The sequence below is a fragment of the Nannobrachium achirus genome (assembly GCF_963921795.1).
Source record: "Nannobrachium achirus genome assembly, chromosome: 7".
In the NCBI taxonomy this organism is placed as follows: Eukaryota; Metazoa; Chordata; class Actinopteri; order Myctophiformes; family Myctophidae; genus Nannobrachium; species Nannobrachium achirus.
In genome coordinates this window covers 18,196,672-18,221,412 of record NC_137816.1, presented here as the reverse complement: position 1 = coordinate 18,221,412, position 24,741 = coordinate 18,196,672, and the positions used below count along the sequence as shown (strand labels likewise).

The window sequence follows — 24,741 nt, the reverse complement described above, 5'->3', positions numbered from 1 at the left end:
CACACTTCTCTTCAGGTCGTTCACCTGCCTATTTATCTATCTATCTGTCTGTCTGTCTAAGCTTGTCAAACCTGGATGAGACAAGTCACCTGTGACAGCGAGAGAGAGAGAGAGTCGGAGGAAGGGAGAGAGAAAGAAAGGGAGAGAGAGAGAAGCAGAAAGAGAGAGAGAGTCAGAGGGTGGGAGTGAAAGAGAGAAAGAGAGAGAGAGAGAGAGAGAGAGAGAGAGAGAGAGACAGTGTGAAATAAAATTGGGGGGCAGAGAAGGAATGAGGAAAAAAAATGTTGGTGTATGTGTGCGCGCGTGCGTGCGTGCGTGCGTGTGTGTGTGTGTGTGTTCTAGACCTTTGTCCATTGGTCAGAGATTAGAGTGAGGCTGCCTTAGCCCCACCCCTCAACCCCCCCTGCAGCCGGTTTATAAATAGAAGCTGAGAAACGAAGAGGAGCCAGTGCGTTCCAGCCTGTTCTACTACTACTACTACTACTACTACTACTACTACTACTACTACTACTACTAACAGTAGTATATAATACTACCTGGGACAGAGACACAGAGAGACACACAGACAGAAAGAGGGTTGCAGAGGCAGAGAGAGATAGACAGAGGTAGGGAGAGAAGTGATAAAGTGATAGACAGTGTGAATCAAGCAGGCAGAGACCACATACACTGACTGATAAAGAGAGAGACCACCAGAGAGAGACAGCCATCTCCATGGAGGACTACACTCTGCCACTGTGGATCTACCTGGCAGTGCTGACCGTTCTGATTGGAGGAGCCGTGCAGAAGGTCACCGTGGTAACGTGGCTGGGGGCCACGGTATTGGTGGGGAAACTGTCTGTACCTGTCCTCTTTCTGGTCCTCATCTGCATTTGGATGTACTGGAGAAACCAGACAACTGAAAGACTTTCTGCTCTGGGCAAAGCTGTACTCATCACAGGTAGACACGCACACACGCACGCACGCACAGACGCACGCACACATGCACGCACACACACACACGCACATATTCTGAATGGCTGCTACAGTATGTATACAATGGAATGTAAAAGGCTAGACACAATAAAATTGACCTACATGTTAAGGACATAAGTTCATATGTTTCATCTTCTGCCAAAATCTACACGCACTCTTGTGTTTCATTCGCAATAATGAAAAGGATGCCTTTTCAGATGTCACAGCTAATACACCAGATGTTGTTGTTGATGAGGACAGTAGAGAAGTGACTATTGTGGAAGTGGCATGTACATTACTTACCACGGTGCTTAAGTACAACGTCTTAAGGATGCTATTATACATCTTGGTTACAAATGTATAATGCTTGTGTTCCATATTTGGAAGACTCTGCAATGTGCATAAGTCAGTTGTGAGAGGCCTGCAGACTGCAGGAATGCCCTGGCCAAGAGCTAAGGCATTGGCAAAATTCAGCTCATTGTCTGTGATAATTGGCAGTCACCATATAATGAGGAGGAGATGCTTCCTGTACCCATGATCCGTACCATGAAATATTGTTGTTGAGGATCCCAGGTTTGTGCATCTACCATTGTTTGTGTTCAAGATTGTTACTGTAAATGTGAACGCAAATAAATACATTTTATCTGGCTCCCAGCACAGCTCCCAGCACACAGCAATACTTACATGGTCAATTCGTTTGACAGTCTTTTTGTGCTATTTAACAGGATTTTGTATGTGCTTTACATTACATTAAAATGGGGAATAATGGGAGGATGAGATGGGAGTTCAGAGGAGGTGATGGGAGGAGAAGAGTACAGGGGAGGAGATGGGAACAGAGAGGATGAGATGGGAAGTCAGAGGAGATGATGGGAGGAGAGGAGGTGATGGTTGCAGGGAGGATGAGATAGGAGGAGATGGGAGGAGAGAGGTGAAGGAATAAAAGAAGGGACGCTGGTGGTTGGACAAAGACTCACCAACTCAATTTACCAGGATTGGCTTGTACTGTATGTCATTTAATTTGGGTTAGAATTAGGACAGTGGCAAAGTACAAATCTGTTGTGTGTGTGCCCCATAAGTGCTATGTGTTGTGAAAAATGTTTCTAGTTCATATGCTGTCTTGCCGTGTATGTTGCAGAAAGCAAAAGCTAAATAAATCTCCAATCTCCTTCCTCACTGTACAACAGACAATTTAGACTCAACTCTTCAGTTCCATGCACATTAAAATACTTCTTTGAGTGTTTAAATGAAGAATGAATGACGTTTTGTTGTAGGCCTGTTTATGGTTTAGATCAGTGTTTCCCAAACTTTGTGGCATGAAAACCAATGAGATTTGGTGAAAAAAGGGGAAGGGGAATTAAAGGGGAATACCACTCTTTTTAAACATTGAACCATTATGTCATAATATGCCTTAGAGCTGTTGTGTGGAAATAAGAACCTCCCCCCCCCCCTCCCCTCTGTGTTGCCTAGAACTGGCATTGATTGTTGGGGTCATGTGATCAGTGACATACAGAAGGTGTATTCTTTGGCTCCGCTCTCTAGGCTGCATCACTAGAATGTTGAAAATGAGAGGTATTCCCCTTTAATCCCTATTATGAAAATTGCAGATCTTCTGTATAAGCTCACAACGAGTCATTGTGCAATGTTTATTGATTTTCGTTTTTGATAATTTAGAAAACTTTTTGAAATAATAATTTACATTTATTTGTAGGAAACAGGCGTTAAGGGATATTTAGCCTACTTTAGTCATGAGTCGACCCATAAAAAATGGGTCCATGACCCACAAATGGGTCCCGCCCCAGTGTTTGGGAAACACTGGTTGAGACTGTTTATTACAGAACAGAGAGATAATAACCGTGTGAGCTGGTTTTGTAGGCGGTAAAGGTAGCTTAGCTGTTCTCGTCACACTAACAGTGAAGTTAATCTGCCATCCACAGATGGCTCTAGTGTGTGTGTGTGTGTGTGTGTGTGTGTGTGTGTGTGTGTGTGTGTGTGTGTGTGCGCGTGTGTGTGTGTGTGTGTGTGTGTGTGTGTGTGTGTGTGTGTGTGTGTGTGTGTGTGTGTGTGTGTGTGTGTGTGTGTGCGCGCGCGCGCGCTTGCGTGTGTCAGTCACACAGATAAGTGCACTATGCGTAATGAAAGGTTGGACATGTTGCAAAGTTTTTAAGCAACAAAGAAGGAGGGTACAGAATATGATGGAATAATTTAACTGTTATAGAATACTGTACAGTACATAGTGCAAGTACAATATGTGCAGCGTGTGTGTGTGTGTGTGTGTGTGTGTGTGTGTGTGTGTGTGTGTGTGTGTGTGTGTGAGGTGTGTGTGTGAGAGAGAGAGAGAGAGAGAGAGAGAGAGAGAGAGAGAGAGAGAGAGAGAGACTTTGGTCAAAGGCGTGTCTGCCACCCACACAAGCCCAAGGGGAATAATTCTTTAGTATGTTTGTTTCCCTGGTTAAAAGATACAGACTCAGTCACTGTTAAACAGAGTTGATCTTTACAGGGTCGCTAAAAGTAGAGAAAGTTGCCAGTTTCAATCCACGACTACCGCTGTGTTATCCCTGAGGCCTGAGCCAGTCACCACACCCCAAGCTGCACAAGGGTTAAAGGAGCTATAGTGAACTTTTTCTTGAAAAACGGATGCTAAAATAAAAATAATGTTTCGAAAATATTTTATAAACAAATAAGCTTCATATATGTGTTTCTATTCAAAAATGACCACAAAAAGTGTAAAATAATGATAAAATAATAATTTTGGCCATTGTCAGACCGACACTTTGTTTACATTCTAGTCTATATAGTGCAGGCGTTTCGGGCAGTATTTTGATGGAATCGTGCACTTTATGAAAGAAGCATGAAATTTGGCACACAGTTAGAACATGCCATATGGAACATTTTTGGCTATAGGGGCATCGCAGATTTGTCTTGGGAAACTTGTGGGAGCCAATCAAAGTTGGGCTCTCATAGACTTTACTATAGAGTAAAATAATACAAAAAATAAATATGCTTTAAGTAGCATGTGAGGGGTCAAACTAGGTGTTTTTCGGGATTCTGAATCCAATGCAAACATTTATTTTGCAGGAAAACCATTCCTTGGGCTAGAAACGGACCCCATATAAGTGATAAAAGTATGGTTTAGTGATGAGTCATCACTTTTCAACAGTTTTGTGGTGGCCGTTTCTCGGAAAGGAATGTTTTTCGTGCAAAACAAATGCTTGCATTGAATTCAGAATCCCGAAAAACACCTGGTTTGACCCCTCACATGCTACTTAAAGCATATTTATTTTTTGTATTATTTTACTCTATAGTAAAGTCTATGAGAGCCCAACTTTGATTGGCTCCCACAAGTTTCCCAAGACAAATCTGCGATGCCCCTATAGCCAAAAATGTTCCATATGGCATGTTCTAACTGTGTGCCAAATTTCATGCTTCTTTCATAAAGTGCACGATTTTTGCCTGAAACAATCCCACTAATAGACTAGGATGTAAACAAAGTGCCGGCCCTACAATGAAAAAGTTGACTATAGCTCCTTTAAGTCAATGTTCCCTGAATTAATAGTGAGTTGTTACCCAATTTTAGGTGCACGTGTGTGTGTGTGCGTGTGTGCATGCCTGCATTGCTTAGAGAGCTTGGTGTCATGGTAACAGAACTCCAAATCCCCTCATTGTACACACAACCATATTTAGACTCCATTTCCCCCTACATTCCCAGACACACACACACACACACACACACACACACACACACACACACACACACACACACACACACACACACACACACACACACACACACACACACACACACACACACGCACGCTACTTAATTTATACCTCAGATTCTGTCAGTTTCTAGTGTCACAGGAATGTTGTCTGTCTTTGACCTTTGTACACTTTACCATTGGTTGACAATGTTGCTGATCAAGGAACTGCAGACTATTCTGCTGAGAGACATAAATGACAGCAGTATAAATGTAAAACATTATTTAAAACGGTCTAACTCAGAGGTCAGATTTCAGAGTGGCAAGCAGTCAGGGAGTTTGACATTTAATCACCTCAGTCCCAATACTTTGCAATCTACCGGTACAAGCTCATTGCCACATGTTTAAACACATTTTCTTTCTTCTATTAGAAAGAATTATTATGCTGAGAGACATACATTACTGCACTATAATGTAAAACCTTATTTAAAAGTTCAAGTTCTAAGTCAGAGATCTGATTTAGCCCAAAATCACTTTAATGCCCATATATGAAGATCCCTGATCGATATACATCACTGGCCAGATGGCCAAGAGATGGCCCATATCTGTGTGGCTGGTTCAGATAGGGATCTCCATGTATGGGCATAAAAGGGATGTACCATATACTTATATGGATCTCCATATATGGGTACCAGGGGTACAACTGGTTGGATATACCGGTACATCACTGGCCAAGAATTGGCATGACCTCGCCCTTTAGGGCACTGAGGCATCTTACTAGTTTAGTAATTAAGAAGTAGTGAAAATAGCTGATTTACAAGCTCTCAACACGATGCGAAGTGCCACGTTGAGAGCTTGAAGATATGCTATTTTCACTAGTTTGGTCCCAGGCGAATGTGTAATTTCTATTTTGGGCTGAAAAGTATGGGAATCACTGGTATAGTGAGCACTGATGTCAGCCTCATTTGTCTTCAGACCATAATATGCAATGCAAATGTCACTTGCAAGCTATGTGGCAAAATAAAAGCTATGTGTGCTAGTGAAAATAATAACATTTCATAGAGCCAACTAGTTGAATTTGGTTAGTACTCTCCTACTGAACTGGTTGAGCATTGTGAGTTACATCATTTCACAAGTCAAAGTAGGACGGGAAACGCTTATTTTTTTACACCCTGTTGTGACTTTGAAACACTGACCTCTGGATGCGTTTGCACCCGTCCAGGACAAGAATTTAACCCACATTAACCCTAGAGTCTGGGAGAGAACATTTGGGGGAAATAATTGATCCCTACAAGCTCACAAGTTAACAACACGCTTGTAGATTGCTTATTTTCACAGGAGAGATTTGGTGTAGAGAGAAAATATAGCGGACCAATAGATCCCTGAGGGACTCCAATAAACTAAGTAGGCCTACGATTAAAGTGGATAAATACATCAAAAGATTGTGCAGAAATCTAGTCGTGTCAATTGGGTTATGCTGATGTTGCTGCATGCTGTGATTGTGACAATAACTTCATTTTAAAATAATGTAAGTGAAAGGTATTTGTCTACATAAACATTTCCATATTCAGTGCATTGCCTTAACCACATGAACCCCAGCGTCCCTTGTTCTGGGGGCAAACCTTCAGCTAAAATAACACACCTACAAGCTCACAACACACCGCAACAAGATGCATTGTGACCTTGTACACTGGCTATTTTTGGTGTGCACCACAGGCGCACAACTAAGTATAAATCACAGATTTAATCTGGGGTTGATCACATTATACTGTGGATGCACTGTTCTGCTCTGCAGTGTGTCCTTCTCACTCTGAGGTCTGGATGAGACAAGGCGAGCAGATGGTTTCTATCACTGGTCTTGTCTTGCTGCAGTCTTCTGTGACTCCTGCATTCCTCTGCTGTGCTCTGAATAATCTAGTTCTGTCATGACAACTAGAAGCTTCTCTGACAGCAGAAGCTGTGATAACTTGCAGGAGATCAAGCATGTCACCGCATGATGATGACAGTTATAGGACTCGTTTCTGGGAATCTCAGGCACCAGGTCATCATCATCCTTCTAGGAGCAGAAAGATGATGTTTGCTCTCCTGTCAGCCTCTATCCTCCTGAGTCTTGATCATCATTGTGATCTGCTGCGCTATTGTAATATTAAATAATTGTTTCAAATTTGAGTACACAGTACTCATATTTAAGTGTCCAACAATACCACTGTAATACCACAATACTACTATTGTACCAGTAAGACTCCCTAATCGGGAGATAAGCGACCGTCAGATCGCATGTATACACAATAATGTTGTCTGCAAAAAGCAACCTCATGGTGGCGCTAGAAGAGGGGCATGTGAGAAATCAGGGGCGGAGGTTGTGGTTAATTGCCAGCCAAGGAGCGTGTGTGCAAAGTTTGGCATGGATGGATAGGGGCAACGGTTCCGGAGATAAGAGTAGGGCCAAAAGTGTGACGTGACGTGATGGACAGACGGAGGGACTGACGGAGGGACAGACAGACAGCTGGTGGAGGTTTCCATAGTAACTTGCGACCTGATGGTCGCAATAACTTCTGCACTACTTTACCAAATAATTATAGATCAAAGGCCTGACTACTGCAATTCTAAAACAATCTGTATCGTCTGCGCATAGTTCTCCCACACTCTGTCTTTGCCTGTCTCTGACTCTCTATCTCTCGCTCACTATCACTCTGTCTGTCTGTCTGTCTGTCTCTCTCTCTCACTCTATCTGTTGCGTTGTCAGTGTTCCATGACGAGTGCTTGTGTTCTCACCTCTCTGTTAGAGATGAAATATGACCCCACTCTGAAAGGACAGAGGAAACAACAGAGTAAAGGCCAGTTAGGACAGCTGTCTCCCTGTCTGTATCTGTACAGAACGATTGGGTATCGCTTCAATTCAACCAGTTATGACCCAAACTATAAACATTACACAGTTCCCTCCTGTTCTCAATAAACTATTCATACAGACAGGTATGTACCTCATACAGACATGTACAAGTATGCATAGGTATATACAGATAATCATAATAGTTATAGACAGGGGGGAAAGATATTCTTTTATCGCACGTGGGGATATGTTTTATCCCTGCTTTTCTCAGAATTAAATACATCCTTTCGGTAAATATATGTCTGATATCTTTGATAAAAATGTACATTAAACACTGGCATCCCTGTTACAGGCGAATGTTCTAAATGTGTCAAAAAATGTGTGTGTGTGTGTGTGTGTGTGTGTGTGTGTGTGTGTGTGTGTGTGTGTGTGTGTGTGTGTGTGTGTGTGTGTGTGTGTGTGTGTGTGTGTGGCATTATACAGTATTGAAGCAAGTCATATTCCTTGTTCAAGCTGCCAGCCGCTCAATTCCTGAATATGTTTCACATTTTTCAAAACTCCAGGCTATATGCATCCCGCTATTAACTATCCAATTACAATGCTCCTTTCCTTCTGGCTTAAGGTAATAAAAATGAAACATATTGCACTAGAACTGTAATTGTCTCCACCAGCCGAAGGCTGAGGGAGAGTATGTTTTCCCCTCCGTCCGTCCGTCCGTCCGTGCGTCCGTGCGTCCGTCCGTGCGTGCGTCCGTAATGTACTATAAAATTTATATAATAGTACATTCGCAAAATCTGTATATATCTTTACGTGTATCTGTCCTTTGTGCATGCCCATATATGGGCAAGCCTATACTGTATATGGTCATATACATACAGACACCCACTCTCCCTATTGCTGATATAGAAATACCTCATGAGGCTTTATCTTTATTGTCTTATTATCTTTATCTTTATTATATCTTAATCATTATATCTTTATTATATCTTAATCTTTATTATTGTTGTTTTGTTGCTGTTAGCATAGTAGGACATATGACCTTGCCACCCGCAAACGTTGCAATCTTTTGATTTTGGATCTGTAAGAAGAGCATTGGCAGCAGTCCTCTCTGCAATAAAGACATGGACTAGTCTTTGAGCATTTCATTGCATTAATAATGGACACTTTCGTCATATTTTTTAAGGTGAAAGAAAGCTGAATTGGTCAACGCATTAATATGCATCTTCAAGGCTAAGCCACAAAAGGATCACTCCTTGGATTTTGCTTCGAATTTGCAGGCCGGTTGAAACAAAAACAAGTGTGAGCTCACTGTGCTACTAGCTTGTAGCCTAAAACACTGGGTCTCAAAGTGGGACCCTTGTGACTTGTATTGGTGTCTTATCTTCCATTCCAGCTTGTTCTCATTACATGCACCAGCAGAGCGCACAAGTACTGCGTTCGGTGGCGTCCCTGTTAGGTATCTGTGTCTGCCAATCACGGACCAGCATTCCAGGTGACGTCACCATCAACGGCCAATGACTGAGGGACCAGTATTCTTGGTGACATCACCAACAACAAGTGCAACCCGATATATAAATAACAAGGCGCAGGTTGGCACCTCGGCAGAGAGCCAGCTTGCCCACCCACATACATACAGTACAGACAACAGTACTTGCACGCTCTGCTGGCACACAAGTAGGCCATACATGGCCACGAGTGCACAAAGGAGCAAGTTGGCACCTCGACAGAGTTATCAGTTGCTTTTGTCTTTTGTATGACTGCTGTAACTGCCATGTTGACAATATAATGTATAGTTTCATATTGAGGTTAGTAGTTAAGAGTCACATCCAGATGTGAGGGCCTCCTGTAAGGGCCTCCTGTTTATTTCTTCATCTGTGGTCCCAAGGAGTTCTGTACCGTTACATAAGAATGTTCCCATCACACACACCCCATCTATCTCTCTCTCTCTATCTCTCTCTCTCTCTCTCTCTCTCTCTCTCTCACACACACACACACACACACACACACACACACACACACACACACACACACACACACACACACACACCTACACACACACACACACACACACACACCAGCCCCCCCCCCCCCCCCCCCCCCCACACACACACACACACACACACCCTCCCCAAACACACCATATGATGAGCCCCAGAGAGCAAGAGAGGGGGATGGAGACCCGAGAAGGGGAAATACTCTCTGATAGAGTAATGCTGACTGTAATGTGAACCCTCCTTGCAGCTGGAGCGTGTGGTCTGATCTCTTGAGAGAGAGAGAGAGAGAGAGAGAGAGAGAGAGAGAGAGAGAGAGAGAGAGATGTAGAGAGAGGGTGTTAACGTGGGACAGAGAGAAAGCATAGCTGTTAGGTAAAGTGAGGTTATTTCCAAAGAGTGCAGTGGTAAATGTCTTACTAAACCATATTGATTTTCTCTCCAGAGGAACTTTTTGGCAAGTGAACGTGTAGACTCACATTAAGTCCTACTTCTATTGGACTTGAGTGTGGAATTTGATACAATAGACCACAACATAGACCACAACATTGATATGATATAGGCCACAACATTGATATGATAGAAAACAACATACTGTATGTTTGGTCAATAAAAAGTCAATCAATCAATTGAAAGAAAATGAAATAATCAACAACAATGTTTAATAGAAATGTTTAAAAAATAGAAATACAAATATATTGGTGTTCAAAGTATGTAAGTATGTTATAGACGTAGCCGGTAGAAAGTCCAAGTTGCTCATATTGTTATACTACAGCAAAATTGTTACCTACCACTCCTGACCTTGACCAACAGATTATTTTCTTAATAACATAAATACTTAATTTGTTAACTCTGTCAAACATTTGTTCAATATTGCATATCCTACATCATCTGAACTACATAAGGCCGCAAATACAAGCTCACGTCTTCTATTTTCAATATAAGGATTTCCTTATTTGTTTACAAAAGAAATTGGAAAAGGTTTAAAATTGTTTACCTATAGGTTATAAAGCAGGGATGCCAGAGTTAATGTGGCAGCAGAGCATGTTAACCAGAAACAGACGTGGATGAACTCTCTCTCCATCAGGATACTCAATCACAGTATGGGATTTGGGCTTCATGATGTGTGGATTCCTCTGCAGTCCCAAGGGTTACAATGTAAATAGAAACCATGGACCTCCTAGCACTCAGCTAGAGCTAGAGGGTGTAATCTCACTGATTTTATCGATGTCAGTGGAGACACTGTACAGGTAAACATCCTCCATATACTGTAATAACAGTGGCACGCGCGCACACACACACACACACACACACACACACACACACACACACACACACACACACACACACACACACACACACACACACACACACACACACACACACACACACACACACACACACACACACACGTGCCCACGCTCACTCAATACACATTGTCACGTAGTTCTGTCTAGAAGTGTGCAGCAAGCCTGAGCCCCCCACACCCCCCACACACAGGCATGCACACACACATGCACTCACTCGCACACACGTATACACACAGATTTGAGTTGCTCTCTGCGGGGACTCACCACCACCACCCAGCATGCCTGTTTCCAGGAATTATTGCCACCTACAATCATTTGAGAGAGAGAAAAAAAATCCCAGATCACAGCTCTCTGTTCTCTGTTTGATCTCTGTGTGGTTTTGCACACTGTGTGTGTGTGTGTGTGTGTGTGTGTGTGTGTGTGTGTGTGTGTGTGTGTGTGTGTGTGTGTGTGTGTGTGTGTGTGTGTGTGTGTGTGAGTGAGTGAGTGTGAGTGTGAGTGAGTGTGAGACAGTGCGCATGCTGTACATGACATATGTGTGTTTGAGCGCTTGTTGGTTGAGTAACTGAGTAAATTCCATTTAGTCTTAGTCTTCTGAAATAGTTTTAGTTTAGTCTAATAGTCTCAGTCGACTAAATATCAAAATCGTAGTCGACTTAGTCTTTAGTCTTTAGTCAACAAAATTAACACTGTGTCAGACCCAATATGCATGTGCTCATAAGATACAAAGAAGTAAACACAGTAAAGTTCACAGTGTTCATTTATACAATTGTACACTCTAAGGAACAGTACACAAAAAAAACAAACAGAAATGTGACTTTAGAACTAAGCCGTACAGTTTGTCCCTGTCTTTTCAGAGCATAGATAAGTGACCTATAAATGAAGGTGCTTTAGAGTGTGAGGTGATGACAAGTTGATGAAGTAAGCGAAATGAGGGATGACTGCTGTGTGTGTGTGTGTGTGTGTGTGTGTGTGTGTGTGTGTGTGTGTGTGTGTGTGTGTGTGTGCGTGCGTGCGTGCGTGCGTGCGTGCGTGCGTGCGTGCGTGCGTGCGTGTGTGTATGCATGCGCGCATTTGGTCCATTTACTGACAGATATTAGTTACACACTAAACGCAGATACACAAATGCAAAACAAAATATGATTTAGATTGCATGTTTAAAGACAGACAAGGTTTACCTGGTATCCTAGTCTAATTTGTAGAACTGTCTTGGCATCTGACTATGACCGTTGTTTGTTGAGCAGGGTTCAATCCAGGTCACTAAATTGTCTCTCTGTGTGTGTGTGTGTGTGTGTGTGTGTGTGTGTGTGTGTGTGTGTGTGTGTGTGTGTGTGTGTGTGTGTGTGTGTGTGTGTGTGTGTGTGTGTGTGTGTCTGTGTGTGTGTGTGTGTGTGTGTGTGTGTGTGTCTGTGTGCGTGCGTGCGTGCGTGCGTGCGTGCGTGCGTGCGTGCGTGCGTGCGTGCGTGCGTGCGTGCGTGCGTGCGTGCGGATGTGTGTGTGCGTGTGTGTGTGTGTGTAGGTTGTGACAGTGGTTTTGGCAAGGCAGCAGCAAGGACATTGGATGCGCTGGGTTTCCAGGTGTTTGCCACGGTGTTGGACCTGGAGGGGAGCGGAGCTAAAGACCTCCGGAAGAACAGCTCCTCCCGCCTGCACCTCGTCCAGCTGGACATCACACAGCCACAACAAGTCCAACAAGCCCTGCTGGAAACCAGTAACAGACTGGGACTCAGAGGTACAGCACACAACACGCATACTGCAGAAACGCACAATAAAAACACATACACATGTGCTTCACCAACCAGATCCTGAAAGATTAAGAAGTCTCTGACACGTGCACAAGCCCCATAATAATAATAATCACTAGAAAATGTGCTCCTCTGAGGACAGGTCACCGCCAGGTCAGGTAGGTTATTGCGGGCCAGCAATGTTCAAAATTCAGGATGGAATATGAAAAATAGGACAGATCCGTCTTGATCACATGACTAGAGATAAGTGTACCCATTTGCGTGATGTTTGGACAAATCTGTCGGAGTAATATCAAAATAGGTGTAATTAGCAATAATCTGCCTCCTGGTGGCGCTATATAACAGGACAATGTGAAAATGGCGGCATGACTTCCTCGGCCTTGTGGGAATGTGCGTGCGTGTAAAGTTTCAGGGCAATCTGACGCTGCGTTTGTTTGAGGCATTTTGTTCAAAGTAAGCCACTCCTGCAAAGTTTCTATGCCAATCTTAGCCAATCAGGATGGATTTTGAAAAATCTGACAGATCCGTGTTGATCGCATGACTATAGAGATAATGTGTAGCGATTTGCGTGATGTTTGGACAAAATCTGTAGGAGTAATAAATAAGTGTTTTGCAAAAATCGGCCTCCTGATGGCACTATAACAGGCCGATCTGAACAATCGGCCAGGGTGCAATACAAACGGACAGGGTGCAATACAATACATAGGCCCTGCCATGCTATGGGGCTTTTAAGCCGTGACATCATTTTGTAGTCAGACCTCCAAGCAGATTTATTATCAATATCTGTCCCTCGCTATTTCAACAGATCTGAGACAAAAATAACTACTAAAGTATAATTCCTTTCAACAACAAAGAGAAGAAAAATTTGTAAATAGTAAAAATAGTAAAAAGATTCACGGGCGCTGGGGCCTTTTGGCCCCAAAAAATCTAGTAGTAGTAGTAGTAGTACTACCATAAGTACTATTAACAGTAGAAGTAGTAGCCTAGTGCTAGTTGTATCAGTAATAATTGTAATAATAAAAGTAAGCAGGGCTTTTGAGGAAAAGTGCTGGAGGCAAATGTACTTAAGAGTCATTTAAGGATATCCTCCGCTGGCTGCCAGCATTGCCAGGCATCTCATTAAAGAGCAGTGAAAGAACATCCCCCCCCCACACACACACAATGCATAGATTTCAAAAAGATTTACAGCCAGGCTCCTCACCTCCCCAGTCGCTCTGCAGTTCTTAATAAACTGAAGCCTGAGATCTATAGGCTGGCTTAGATAAGGACACAAGCTGTGAGTGAGCTCTGTTATCCATCATACTGACACGCATTAATGGCTATGAAATGAGCCTTCAAATGTACACAAACACAGGGAGCTGAGTTTGAATTATGGCCCAGCATGTGTGTACTGTAGCCTATATATGTTGGAGCAAAATGAAAATAAACTTGAACAACTTAAATCCTATATGCTTCATTGATCGAGTCCCCGAGGCCGAGGGCCCCTACTTTTTTCCTTCTAACCCAAATCTCTTTGCCTGAAAATAGCCATTCTACAATCTCACAACACGTCGTGCCACAATCTGTTATATAGGGTTCATGTTATTAAAGTGTCTGAAAATGTCTAAGCATTATACAATTAAGGTGATTATTTCAGTGTGAAAATTTGGCTACAGGTTTTCCGATTTGGTTAAAGAAACAAACACTTAAATCTACAGTTTGATTCAATTGAGAATCCTGTGGCATGCAACCTTTATCAGAAGAGATGGAAAAAATCAAGCTGGGCCAATTTTATGAAAAGTTAAGAATTTGTTGTATTTGTCTGCGGCCAGACAAACACCACTAACTACTGCGATGCAACATGAGTGCAGCTTTGGACTGAAATGACATTCTTCCCTCTGTTATTCTAATCACCCTAATCAGCCAACATTAACAGCTGACAGAAAGCAGCGACTGCTATGGATTTTTTCCATAGTATAAAAAACTCTCAGTGCTAAAACCACATGAACCCTAACATCCCGATTCTGTTGCAAACAATAATAATAAATATAGCTGCAAGCAGCGATAAAGTGCCCAAAAACGCCTCAAATCATGAACACAGCCTGCAATGTGCGTGAAACTTTGCACGCACATTCCCACTAGGTCAAGGAACAGATTCCACCCTTCTCACATTGGCCTGTTATAGCGCCACCAGTGGGTCAACTTTTGCATAACACATTTTTGGAACAAAATGTCTCAAATCATGCATGCAGTGTCCGATTGCCATGAAAGGCCCAAGAACACGTGGCACCCTTTTCACATTGGCCTATTATAGCTCCACCAGGAAGCCAAAAAAACCTACCTGACCTGCCGGAGACCTGTTCTCGGAAGAACACTGCTTCAAGTTTTTCTTTGATTTCTTTTCCCACTTTTCTTGCCATTCCTACTTTTTCCTGGCTTGGCCACTTTATCGCTGCTTGCCTCTATATTATACCATTGTTTTTTGGCTTAAAGCGAGCCCACAATTGTTTCGAAGGAACAATATTTTCTAGTTTGTTTTGTTTTTCTTTACAGTAAATGACCTGTACACCATCTACACTTGCACAATAAGGACAACTTTATTTAGGCAATGTTTCAGTCAATAGTCCTTCTTCAGGTCTGCCTTGCTTTTTACTCAAAAAGCATAATTAAAAAAACAATTCTAACCTCTGACTATGACCTAGGCCTATGTATATATATATATATATATATATATATATATATATATATATATATATATATATATATATATATATATACAAAGGTGAAACATTGGGTTTGATAATAGATACTAGGTAGACAGGATACAACACATAAATGTATAAGAAATATGATCAAAAATGTTTTTTTTTTTAGAAGTTACAAAAACAACAAAAAACAACTACATATTTGTAACACACCTGTCCAGTGTCCATAGTGTTTACCAATCTTGTTGCACTAAGTCTATGAATGGAGGCTTATAAAACATAATATAATGACTACATTTATAGGTGAGTCCAAGGATTAGAAATCTTAATAGGTAACTGGGACTGAATCTAGAATACAGGATGCCCCCCTCTCTCTCTTGCATTCCTGTGACATCCTGATTCATTTGTCACACATTGTATTATAAAGGTTTGAACATGCTGTCAGTCTCTGTCTGTCTGTCTGTCTGTCTGTCTGTCTGTCTGCCTTTTGTCTGTCTATCTGTCTGTGTCTCTCTCTCTCTCTCTCTCTCTCTCTCTCTCTCTCTCTCTCTCTCTCTCTCTCTCTCTCTCTCTCTGACTCTCTTGCTTTTACCATCTATCTCGGGACAGAATGTTCTCAGCTGCATCCCTCTGTCCTCCCACCACTTGTTACTTCTCAAGGAACCTGTTCTGTCCTTGTGCTAATCTCACCTTGATATGCTTGCTACTTTTAAGTTATGGATTGTAGCTTTAATTTTCTCGCCAGCAAAATGTCAAGCAACATGTCGTAGGCCTATAAATCAGGCTCAAGGAGGAACTTACTAAATCAGCGACGAGAGATAAGAAAGAGTCTGAACGGGAAAAACATTCGGTGTTTTGTAGGCTGTCAGGTTGTTGTAGGTTGTCAACATAAGTATGGGTGTTGAATGTCACAAACATAGAATGTTCAGAGGTCAGCGGGTCAGCATGTAGGAGACTGCCCCTGTGTGGTCATTAGAGGGAAGAGCAGCAACTCACTCTGGTTTTCTGTCTGTTTCATCCAACATTATAGTCACATTACTTTTTACACAGCATGCCTGTTGTAAATAGATTAAAATGTATGGTATTAACTTTGACTCCTCTCCTCCTAGGTCTGTGGGGCTTGGTCAACAATGCAGGAGTGTGCGTGAACTTTGGCGATGCAGAGCTGTCTCTCATGTCAAACTACAGAGGTTGTATGGAGGTCAACTTCTTTGGCACCCTGTCAGTCACACAGGCCTTCCTGCCACTGCTCCGCAAGGGCAAAGGTCGCATTGTCACCGTGTCCAGTCCATCAGGTACACACATGCACGCGCGCAAGTGCATGCAAACATGCATGAACACATGCACACACACTGAGTCAGACAATAAATATAGCTGGCAGTTTAATTCTGTTGTTTTTTAAACCAGATTTGCTGATTAAATCATCTCATGTTGATTTAACATTGGACACTCCTCTTTGCTACCCGGCCAAAGATCTATCAACACTTCAATAAATTACACCTATCCTCACCTACATTCTAAACAAACACTTACACACAAACACTTAGGCACACGCATGCACATACACACACTGTGGCCTCATTTATCTTTTGTAAATACTTGTGTAAATGTCCTTGTACAATTATATAACCGAAGAACTTCACCTCATTTCCATCATATCCAGGAGCAGCTGTTGATAAACTTCAAACAGTTATAAATCAGAAATAGTAATACCTTATAAGGCAAAGCAGAAATCCCATAAAGATCCTCACTCAGTGGTTCTTTCTTTTACAGCAGGGGTCTTCAACAGGGTGACAGAAACTCTTTCCCTTTTTTTATATTAACCATTTGAACCCTATCGTGCGTATTCTGAGGACTTTAGCCAAAAATAGCAGATCTACAAGCTCACAACGAGCTTGTAGATCGACTATTTTTGGCAAAGAGCTTTGGTGTAGAGGGGAAAAATAGCAGGCTAAGTACAGAGTAAAAGGTCAAGTTTATTAAGTATTGACGGTTCAAGTGGTTAAATATCTGAAAACACAAATTGACATGAAACTAGGTTGTGCTTCATCTCTCTCTCAACTAAGGGGTCCTTGGTCTGAAAACGTTGAAGACCCCTGTTTTACAGTATATAAGGCTGCAGAAAAGATGGGTTGAACTCTTAACCAATTGAACCCATAGAGTCCCTATTTTCTATATTTCCACTTAATCAGATATACAGCCTATTACCAAATTGATCAAATTAATTGAAAATGTTATGTGTGAATGTTGTTGGTTTAGGGAGGATTTCTGTTCATGTGTGCTGACTGCTGAGGAAAGGTTCAAACATGTTACATTTAAGCCTTATTCATACTTATAATCCTATAATGCTTCCATGCTGTTATGTGGATCTGTACAGAAGTTACATTATGTGCCAAACTTAATTTATATAGCAAGTCATACAGCAGATGCAACTCCCGATGCTGAACATAAAAAAGTGGAAATAATAATAAGTCACATGAGTCAAAACTTAAAAGTGAAAAACAATACTATACAAATAAAACCCATGCTAATAATGAAGTCAAAATGAAAATAAACTCATAGATAAAAGCCAGGCCAAGGACTGTTTTACGTTTTTGTGAGAATCCATCCTCCTTGCCACTCTTTGGCCAATCAGTGTGATCATTGACCAAACTTTCCACAAAATTTCAAGCAAATCTGTTCTGATCTTTGGGAGAAAAACAAACACAAAGAGTTGGCAAAAACAATATATTGATCATGGCTGTCTGGAGTCCATTTACATTTATTTCCCAATTGTAAATGGAACTGTATGAATGTGAAACAGGGTGTAACTCTGTTAACTTACTGTGCCTGTGTGTGTGTGTGTGTGTGTGTGTGTGTGTGTGTGTGTGCGTGCGTGTGTGTGTGTGTGTGTGTGTGTGTGTGTGTGTGTGCGTGCGTGCGTGCGTGCGTGCGTGCGTGAGTAGGTGATCAGCCGTTTCCCCTTCTGTCTGCGTATGGAGCATCTAAAGCAGCTCTAAATCTCTTCACCAACACCTTGAGACACGAACTGCTGCCCTGGGGTGTCCACGTCTCGACCATCCTGCCCTCCGCATATAAGACAGGTCAGCAATATATATATAATATTCTATAATACCTGAATACACCTGTATCTCTACACTCATCTTCCATACAGTCTGTCCCCTGCACTGTCTCTATCTCAGGTTTCTTAAAGGGAAACTACTCGGTAACTTTAAGATTATTCCTATGTATATATATTTTTTAGCAGTCATTTGCACAATAATATAGTGACTGATCAGTCACTATATTATTGTGCTGGGGTGTTTCCTTGCAGCTGTATTTTTGTTTCTTTTCCAGTGTTTATGTTGACATTCATCCCTTGGAGGGAGGAGCTCAGACAGACTCTTAATTGCTCCCTTTGAACTTCAAAGTGGTTGTGCACTGTGGTAATTGATTGGGCCATAAAAGTGTCAAGTGCTCGTTAGTGATCTCTCAATCAATGAAAGCATCAAAGACAGCTACGGTACCTGTTTGATGCCTGACAGAGAGAGGAGGTCCCCTATACACTCTCTCCCTCGCAGCTTCCCTAATCTCTTTCTCCCCTACTACACTCTCTCTCTCTCTCTCAAATGTCTGTATAAAGTTCATTCTGATGTAGGTTATCCATTAGAAGGTTCTGGGAACTTTTCCCATGACATGTTCTTTTATCTCTAAACCTTCCAAAGTTGTGTCTTTCTTCCCTTCTTGAGAGTTTTTCACGTTCAATTTCCCCGCCCATACTCGTTTCCCCAGCTTGTCTGTGGTTTCAAATCAGTGACCCTATGGTCGCAGGCAGAGAAGCAATAGATGCTCCACTGCTGTCAGAGTATCTCATCATGACCCAATGAGAATGCCTTGGGAAACACCTGCGATCTTAATTGGTCAATTTTTGCTGCCAAGAAACACTCCACATAACTGCACAGCCCAAGGCTTTATTTGTGGGGATCCTCTGTATTCATATTATTCTATTGCTATTGGTGATGCAGTCAGGGACATGCTGGGCCCCTGATTCAGCCCGGGAAAAAATAGTTGGAGAGGCCCTCACTGTTTTGTATATTTTAAAAATGATTTAAACTAGTGAAAACAGCCGATCTACAAGCACACAACACCTCGCACCGCGAGGCGTTGTGTGCTTGTAGATCTGCTGTTTTCACAACTTTTGTGCAACGGTCTTGTATGATGAAGCAGGGCTTTGCTTTGCGAAAAAATCTACAAATTTGAAACTTGGAGATACGAGGTTTCTGCCCGACAGTGACGATTTACTTTGTTGGCCGCCCAGCCCCCAAAATGAAACGAAGGCAGACATTTTATTTTTATTTCTTTCCTAATGGCCGGCCTGGACCGGCCGGGAATGAACCGGCCGTTTGGGAGTTGTCCCGCTTCTCCCAATGGCCAGCACGTCCCTGGATGCAGTTGTTCACTGTACTCTGACCCTTAAGTCCAATCCCTTCTACCCCCTGCCCCCCCCTCCATCATGTACAATACATGATGCCAGGAAATGTTCCCATAATGACTTCCACATGCAACACTCTCCCACCCCCCAACACAAAAAACCCTCTCTGTAGTGGAAAACCACGACAAATTGCTCAGTTATGAATGTGGAGTTTTTATACAGCAGTTTGCAATTAGTGGTTTCAGGCTGAGAGGCTTATTGAGACACACATCACTTTATCTAAGGAGAGTCAACCGACAGTAACAATAACAACATGCTCCATGGACCCTCCGAGACCCTCAGCTGGTATGGGATTAAATCCCACAACTACCTACTTCTGTACAGTACAGCATCCATACAGTCTATTTCCCCATATGCTAGACACTGCACAGTAAAACTGTTAATGTATCCATCTGTAAACAAATGTAACCATCCATTTACAGTAGTTGGATTTGTAAACACAGGTGCACGCATCGCATACACACACATACGGAAAGTTGCTTTTTACAATGTCACAATAAAAAAATCACACTTGTGTGAACTGAGCGGTGGTGTGTGTGTGTGTGTGTGTGTGTGTGTGTGTGTGTGTGTGTGTGTGTGTGTGTGTGTGTGTGTGTGTGTGTGTGTGTGTGTGTGTGTGTGTGCTCCCTGTGTGTGTTTGTGTGTGAGTGTGCCTGGCCTATGCCTGGCCTATCCTGAACAACAGCGCCCCTCCCTTAACATGTGTGGTCAGAAAAGGTTACTGCAGGCTACATACCCGGAGACAGACAGACAGACAGACAGACAGACAAACAGACAAACAGACAGACAGACCCACACACACAGCCACATATAGGAGCGTTGTGACCACCGCTCAAAAATACAGCAATTTGGAAGGAAATGTTTGAGGTTAAAGTAAATTACAGTATGTAGCCAATGATAACAATGGACAATGCCATGTAGTATCATGTCCTTTAAGTTCAACTATATTTCTCCTTGAATATGTCGGTTCAAGGAGCGAAATGCTCTCAGAGCATTTAAAGGAGGACTTCACAACTTTTTAACCTATCTTCGTATAATTGGTCCTCACTAATGTTTATGATAAAATAGAAAAACCTGCCTACCAGTGACATCATCGATGGGAAAAGAAAAGAAAAGAAAAGAAAAGAAAAGAAAAGAAAAGAAAAGAACAATTGTATCAAACTGTGAGTCTTTGAAATTCAAAAAGCTGAGAACCACAGCTTTATTTTAGCTCATCTTCTTTTTGTTTATTTGTGCTGTTTTCAGGTGCGAGCAGCAACGAGATGTACTGGGAGAAACAGTACAAGCAGCTGATCCAGAGTCTGCCTCCCAGCCTGCTGGAGGAGTACGGAGAGGACTACCTTAACGAGACCAGGGAGCTGTTCCAGAGCCACGCCCGCTCCGCTAACGAGGACCTCAGTCCAGTCATCAACACCATCGTGGAGGCCCTGCTGACCCCCAGGCCCCAGGCACGCTACTATGCAGGGCCCGGGGTGGGTCTCATGTACTTCATCCACACATTCCTCCCCACCGCCATCAGCGACAAATTCCTACAGAAACTTTTTGTCAAGAAGAAGCTCCTCCCACGGATCCTCAGGAAGGAGAACGGGCTGGTTGTCCATAGCAACCACAACATCCACAACAACAATAACAACAATGAGGACAAGTTAGCGATGTAGCCCGCTATATTTGGTTGGTGAGGGACTGGTGGACCACTCCACTCTTCACACAATACTGTTGTCATTTCCTGTACATTCTGCTTTTCTATTTGACTTTGTTTTTTTGTAATTGCTGAAGGGATCATAGAAGTGCAACTGTTATGCGTTTGTTTGTTTGTTTGTTTGTTTGTTTGTTTTTTACCTCCAGTGGGAAGTGTGGTCAGATCAACACCCTGACCTTATTTTTTTGTAACCTCAACACAACTCAGCTCTGTCCTTCCTGCAGTGGAAACCACTTACTGTATGATTTAAAGGTCACAGGTATAGTTCTCATATCAGCAAAAATGATGCCCATAAATGTTACTAAATCATTGACCATCCACTACCAGCAATATTGTTGGTGGGACTGATCACTGCTTCTATCAGTTCATTTGAGGACTTATAACATCTTGATATGTATGCGCAATTATGCACATACATACATACACAGACATAGAGCCAGAGAGAGATATCTATCAATCTATCTACAGTTTCTGTATCTGTCTATCTCAATACACAAATCCGTACTGGTTCATATATAAATGTAATATGTTAACATGTTATAAACCTACAGTATCAGAATATGTCCAAAAATACATTCATTAGCTTTTTACCATTTGCAGTGTTTTGAAATATTACAGATTAAATTGATTTAAGGAATATATTGGCATTATGTACTTTTGACTATATAGTAGAACAGTAAAACTATACTAAAAAAGCTATATACATCCGATTTGTAAGTATAACTGAATGCACCTACAGTATATTGCATAAATAAATTAATAAACTAATAGGGTTATTGATATGTACCTACATAAATGTAAAAAGAACAACAAATATGAATGGTCAAATTCAACCTTCATTTACAATATTCTTCAAACAGTTGGATGTCATTGAAAGCTATTTGCAGAGAAATTAGATTTAGACAGTGGTTGCAACAACAGTCTTAACTTTCATGAAACATTGTTTCAAAACAACAAGAGAAAGAGTTTCCAAGCTTTCAAAAACAGTTAAGAGACTGATGTGTAACGTAACATTTCACAGAACATTTTATGCATAACAATATCAATCTAGACATAATACAAACAATTTAAACGTATGAAGCTAAGAAGCCATGCTTGCTTGCAGTAACAGTCTTTGATGACATCCAATTGATTTTTGCGCAGGGTAATATTTTGCTTTTGGAATGCATTTGAATGTGTGCGCATACATATCTTGTACTTGTTAAGCATCACTGGCAGTATGATATATCTGTCTATATCGTGTGCTATTTGTGTATGGGTCTGCAGGTAGAGTTTGACTACATGTACTGTAGTTATAGCAGACTATATGAATGTATCCCGGGAACTCCCATTTTGGTGTGTGTGTGTGTGTGTGTGTGTGTGTGTGTGTGTGTGTGTGTGTGTGTGTGTGTGTGTGTGTGTGTGTGTGTGTGCACGTGCACGTGCACACGTACATGTGAAAACATGTAAAAGACACATTGTTCCCAACAGTGAACATTTGATATTTGTTTTGTTTCATCTGTTGTTTCTTTTTGTTTTGTTTTTCCATCCCATTCTTGTTTTTGAATCACTATTTATGGCAGCCTTTTTTCTGTATCAATCACTTCAACTGTGAATTTTTATATAAAATATATAAAAAGACAACAAATAATAAAAAAGTTAAATATTGACCATTGATTCATTGAGTTAACTTTTTCCAGATATTGCACTTTTTTTTATAGCAAAACAAACGGTTCTCGCTAGAAAACCGAATAAAGAGTTACAATAATTGAGCAGATATAGATTCAGGCATCTATCTGACATATTTATATCCGTTGTAAAGCCAAATTTATACTTAGTCAAACGATAGTGTTGCTCGTCAAAAATAATTTAAATTTGACGAGCAACTTTATAAAACATAATCACTTTGCATCGTGGCTGCAAGTGACGCAAATGGACGAAAAAAAATAATAAATATATAAAAAAAACTGAACAAGCTCACAATGTGGCAAACTGGTAGATTGTCTATTGTGCTGCACAGTGCACGACACCATCATACAAAAAATAATAATATAGGGATTAAGTGGTTACAACATGTTTTGTGCCTTGCTGTAGGACACTGTTATGGCATGTTTGTACTTGAAGGTATTTTCTTAAGCCATACTTAACATGCTTTAAGTTAATGGCTCCCGGCCGGCCTGGGCGCGAAAAGGTTATTCCAGCCACAATTGACATTTATCTCATTTGTTCTAGTTATTAATATGTATAGCTTACATGCTACTGCTAAAATGGTCAACCAGATATACAGTACATGATGTTGATATACTAAATGCATATATAATAAGTGTAACAACAATGCTACATAAAAGTTGTTAAATACTGTAAATACATGTAAACCCTAGTAATGATGACCTGTATTTTAAAAGAAAGTAGTTCCTCTGCTTGGCGAGAACAATATTCTAAAGCGTGACCCAAGCTGAACTGGGCTGAGCTTGGCCAGCTGTGGTTAACTGAGTTCCTGTGAGAGTTGCATCAACGATGTGTATATCTGTCATAAAAGTCAGAGGTCCGAGGTTGATCCATTTGTGAACATGCCCTCCTGTTGAACTGTCACTGGAATAGAGGTCAAAATAGTTGTCTCTGGTCTGCAGGGGGGCCCCCATGAATGCTTTAACTATTGAAAAATAGCAGATATACAAGCTCACAGTCTTTGAATATTTCAAATCCTTCTGAGGTTTTTTGAATGTCAGTGGTGCTCAAACCTTTTCATGTGAAGGACCCCCAAAATGATATGTATTTGGCCACGGACCCCCATCTCAAAATATTTTGTTCCAGGGACCCCGCAGAAGCAAAATTTGAGTTAGAAATGTTTGCTTAAAACATACATTTATTCAAAGATTTGCACACATTTTCACGACTTTTCAAAAATAGCAGATCTACAAGCTTGCAGCTTGTAGTGAGCTTGTATATCTGTTAAGGCCCCTCCACCTTGGGCCCTAGTAACTCAGTCCTACTCCCCCCCCCCCCCCCCCCCCCACTTGTAACGCCTCTGCTGGTCTGGCATCGAATGTGAACCTCATCACCCATAAATTGAATTAAACATCAGTTGCTGAGTCGCCTCATTGGCTTTTTAAGTTTTTATATTTCTTAGTGGTGCCTGTAATACCCTGCCAACAATATTCTCTGTATGAAAATAGCATGAAAATAGCTCTAGATTATAACATCAGATAAATGATTACAATGCACTATAAATATAGAGGTGTTATATAACCAGATATGGATCATTTTCATACTTTTTTTTTTTTTTTTTGAAAGGATACCGTACATTGTGTTTTGGAAAATGTTGCTGTATTTAGCTGCAGTAACTGTGCAGCTGGCGTTGTGCCTGTGTTTATACTGGCTGGTAG

At 41.6% G+C, this 24,741-nt stretch overlaps 1 protein-coding gene across 1 annotated transcript; it reads left to right on the top strand.

Annotated features, from left to right (window-relative positions):
* Positions 1-466: 466 nt before the first annotated feature.
* On the top strand, positions 467-23,018 carry hsd11b2 (hydroxysteroid (11-beta) dehydrogenase 2). Its single transcript, XM_080730713.1, has 5 exons — positions 467-937; positions 12,297-12,509; positions 16,316-16,501; positions 18,152-18,289; positions 20,923-23,018. The coding sequence occupies exons 1-5, from the start codon at positions 712-714 to the stop codon at positions 21,333-21,335; spliced, it is 1,176 nt and encodes a 391-aa protein (XP_080586839.1). The 5' UTR covers positions 467-711; the 3' UTR covers positions 21,336-23,018.
* The last annotated feature ends 1,723 nt before the right edge of the window (positions 23,019-24,741 follow it).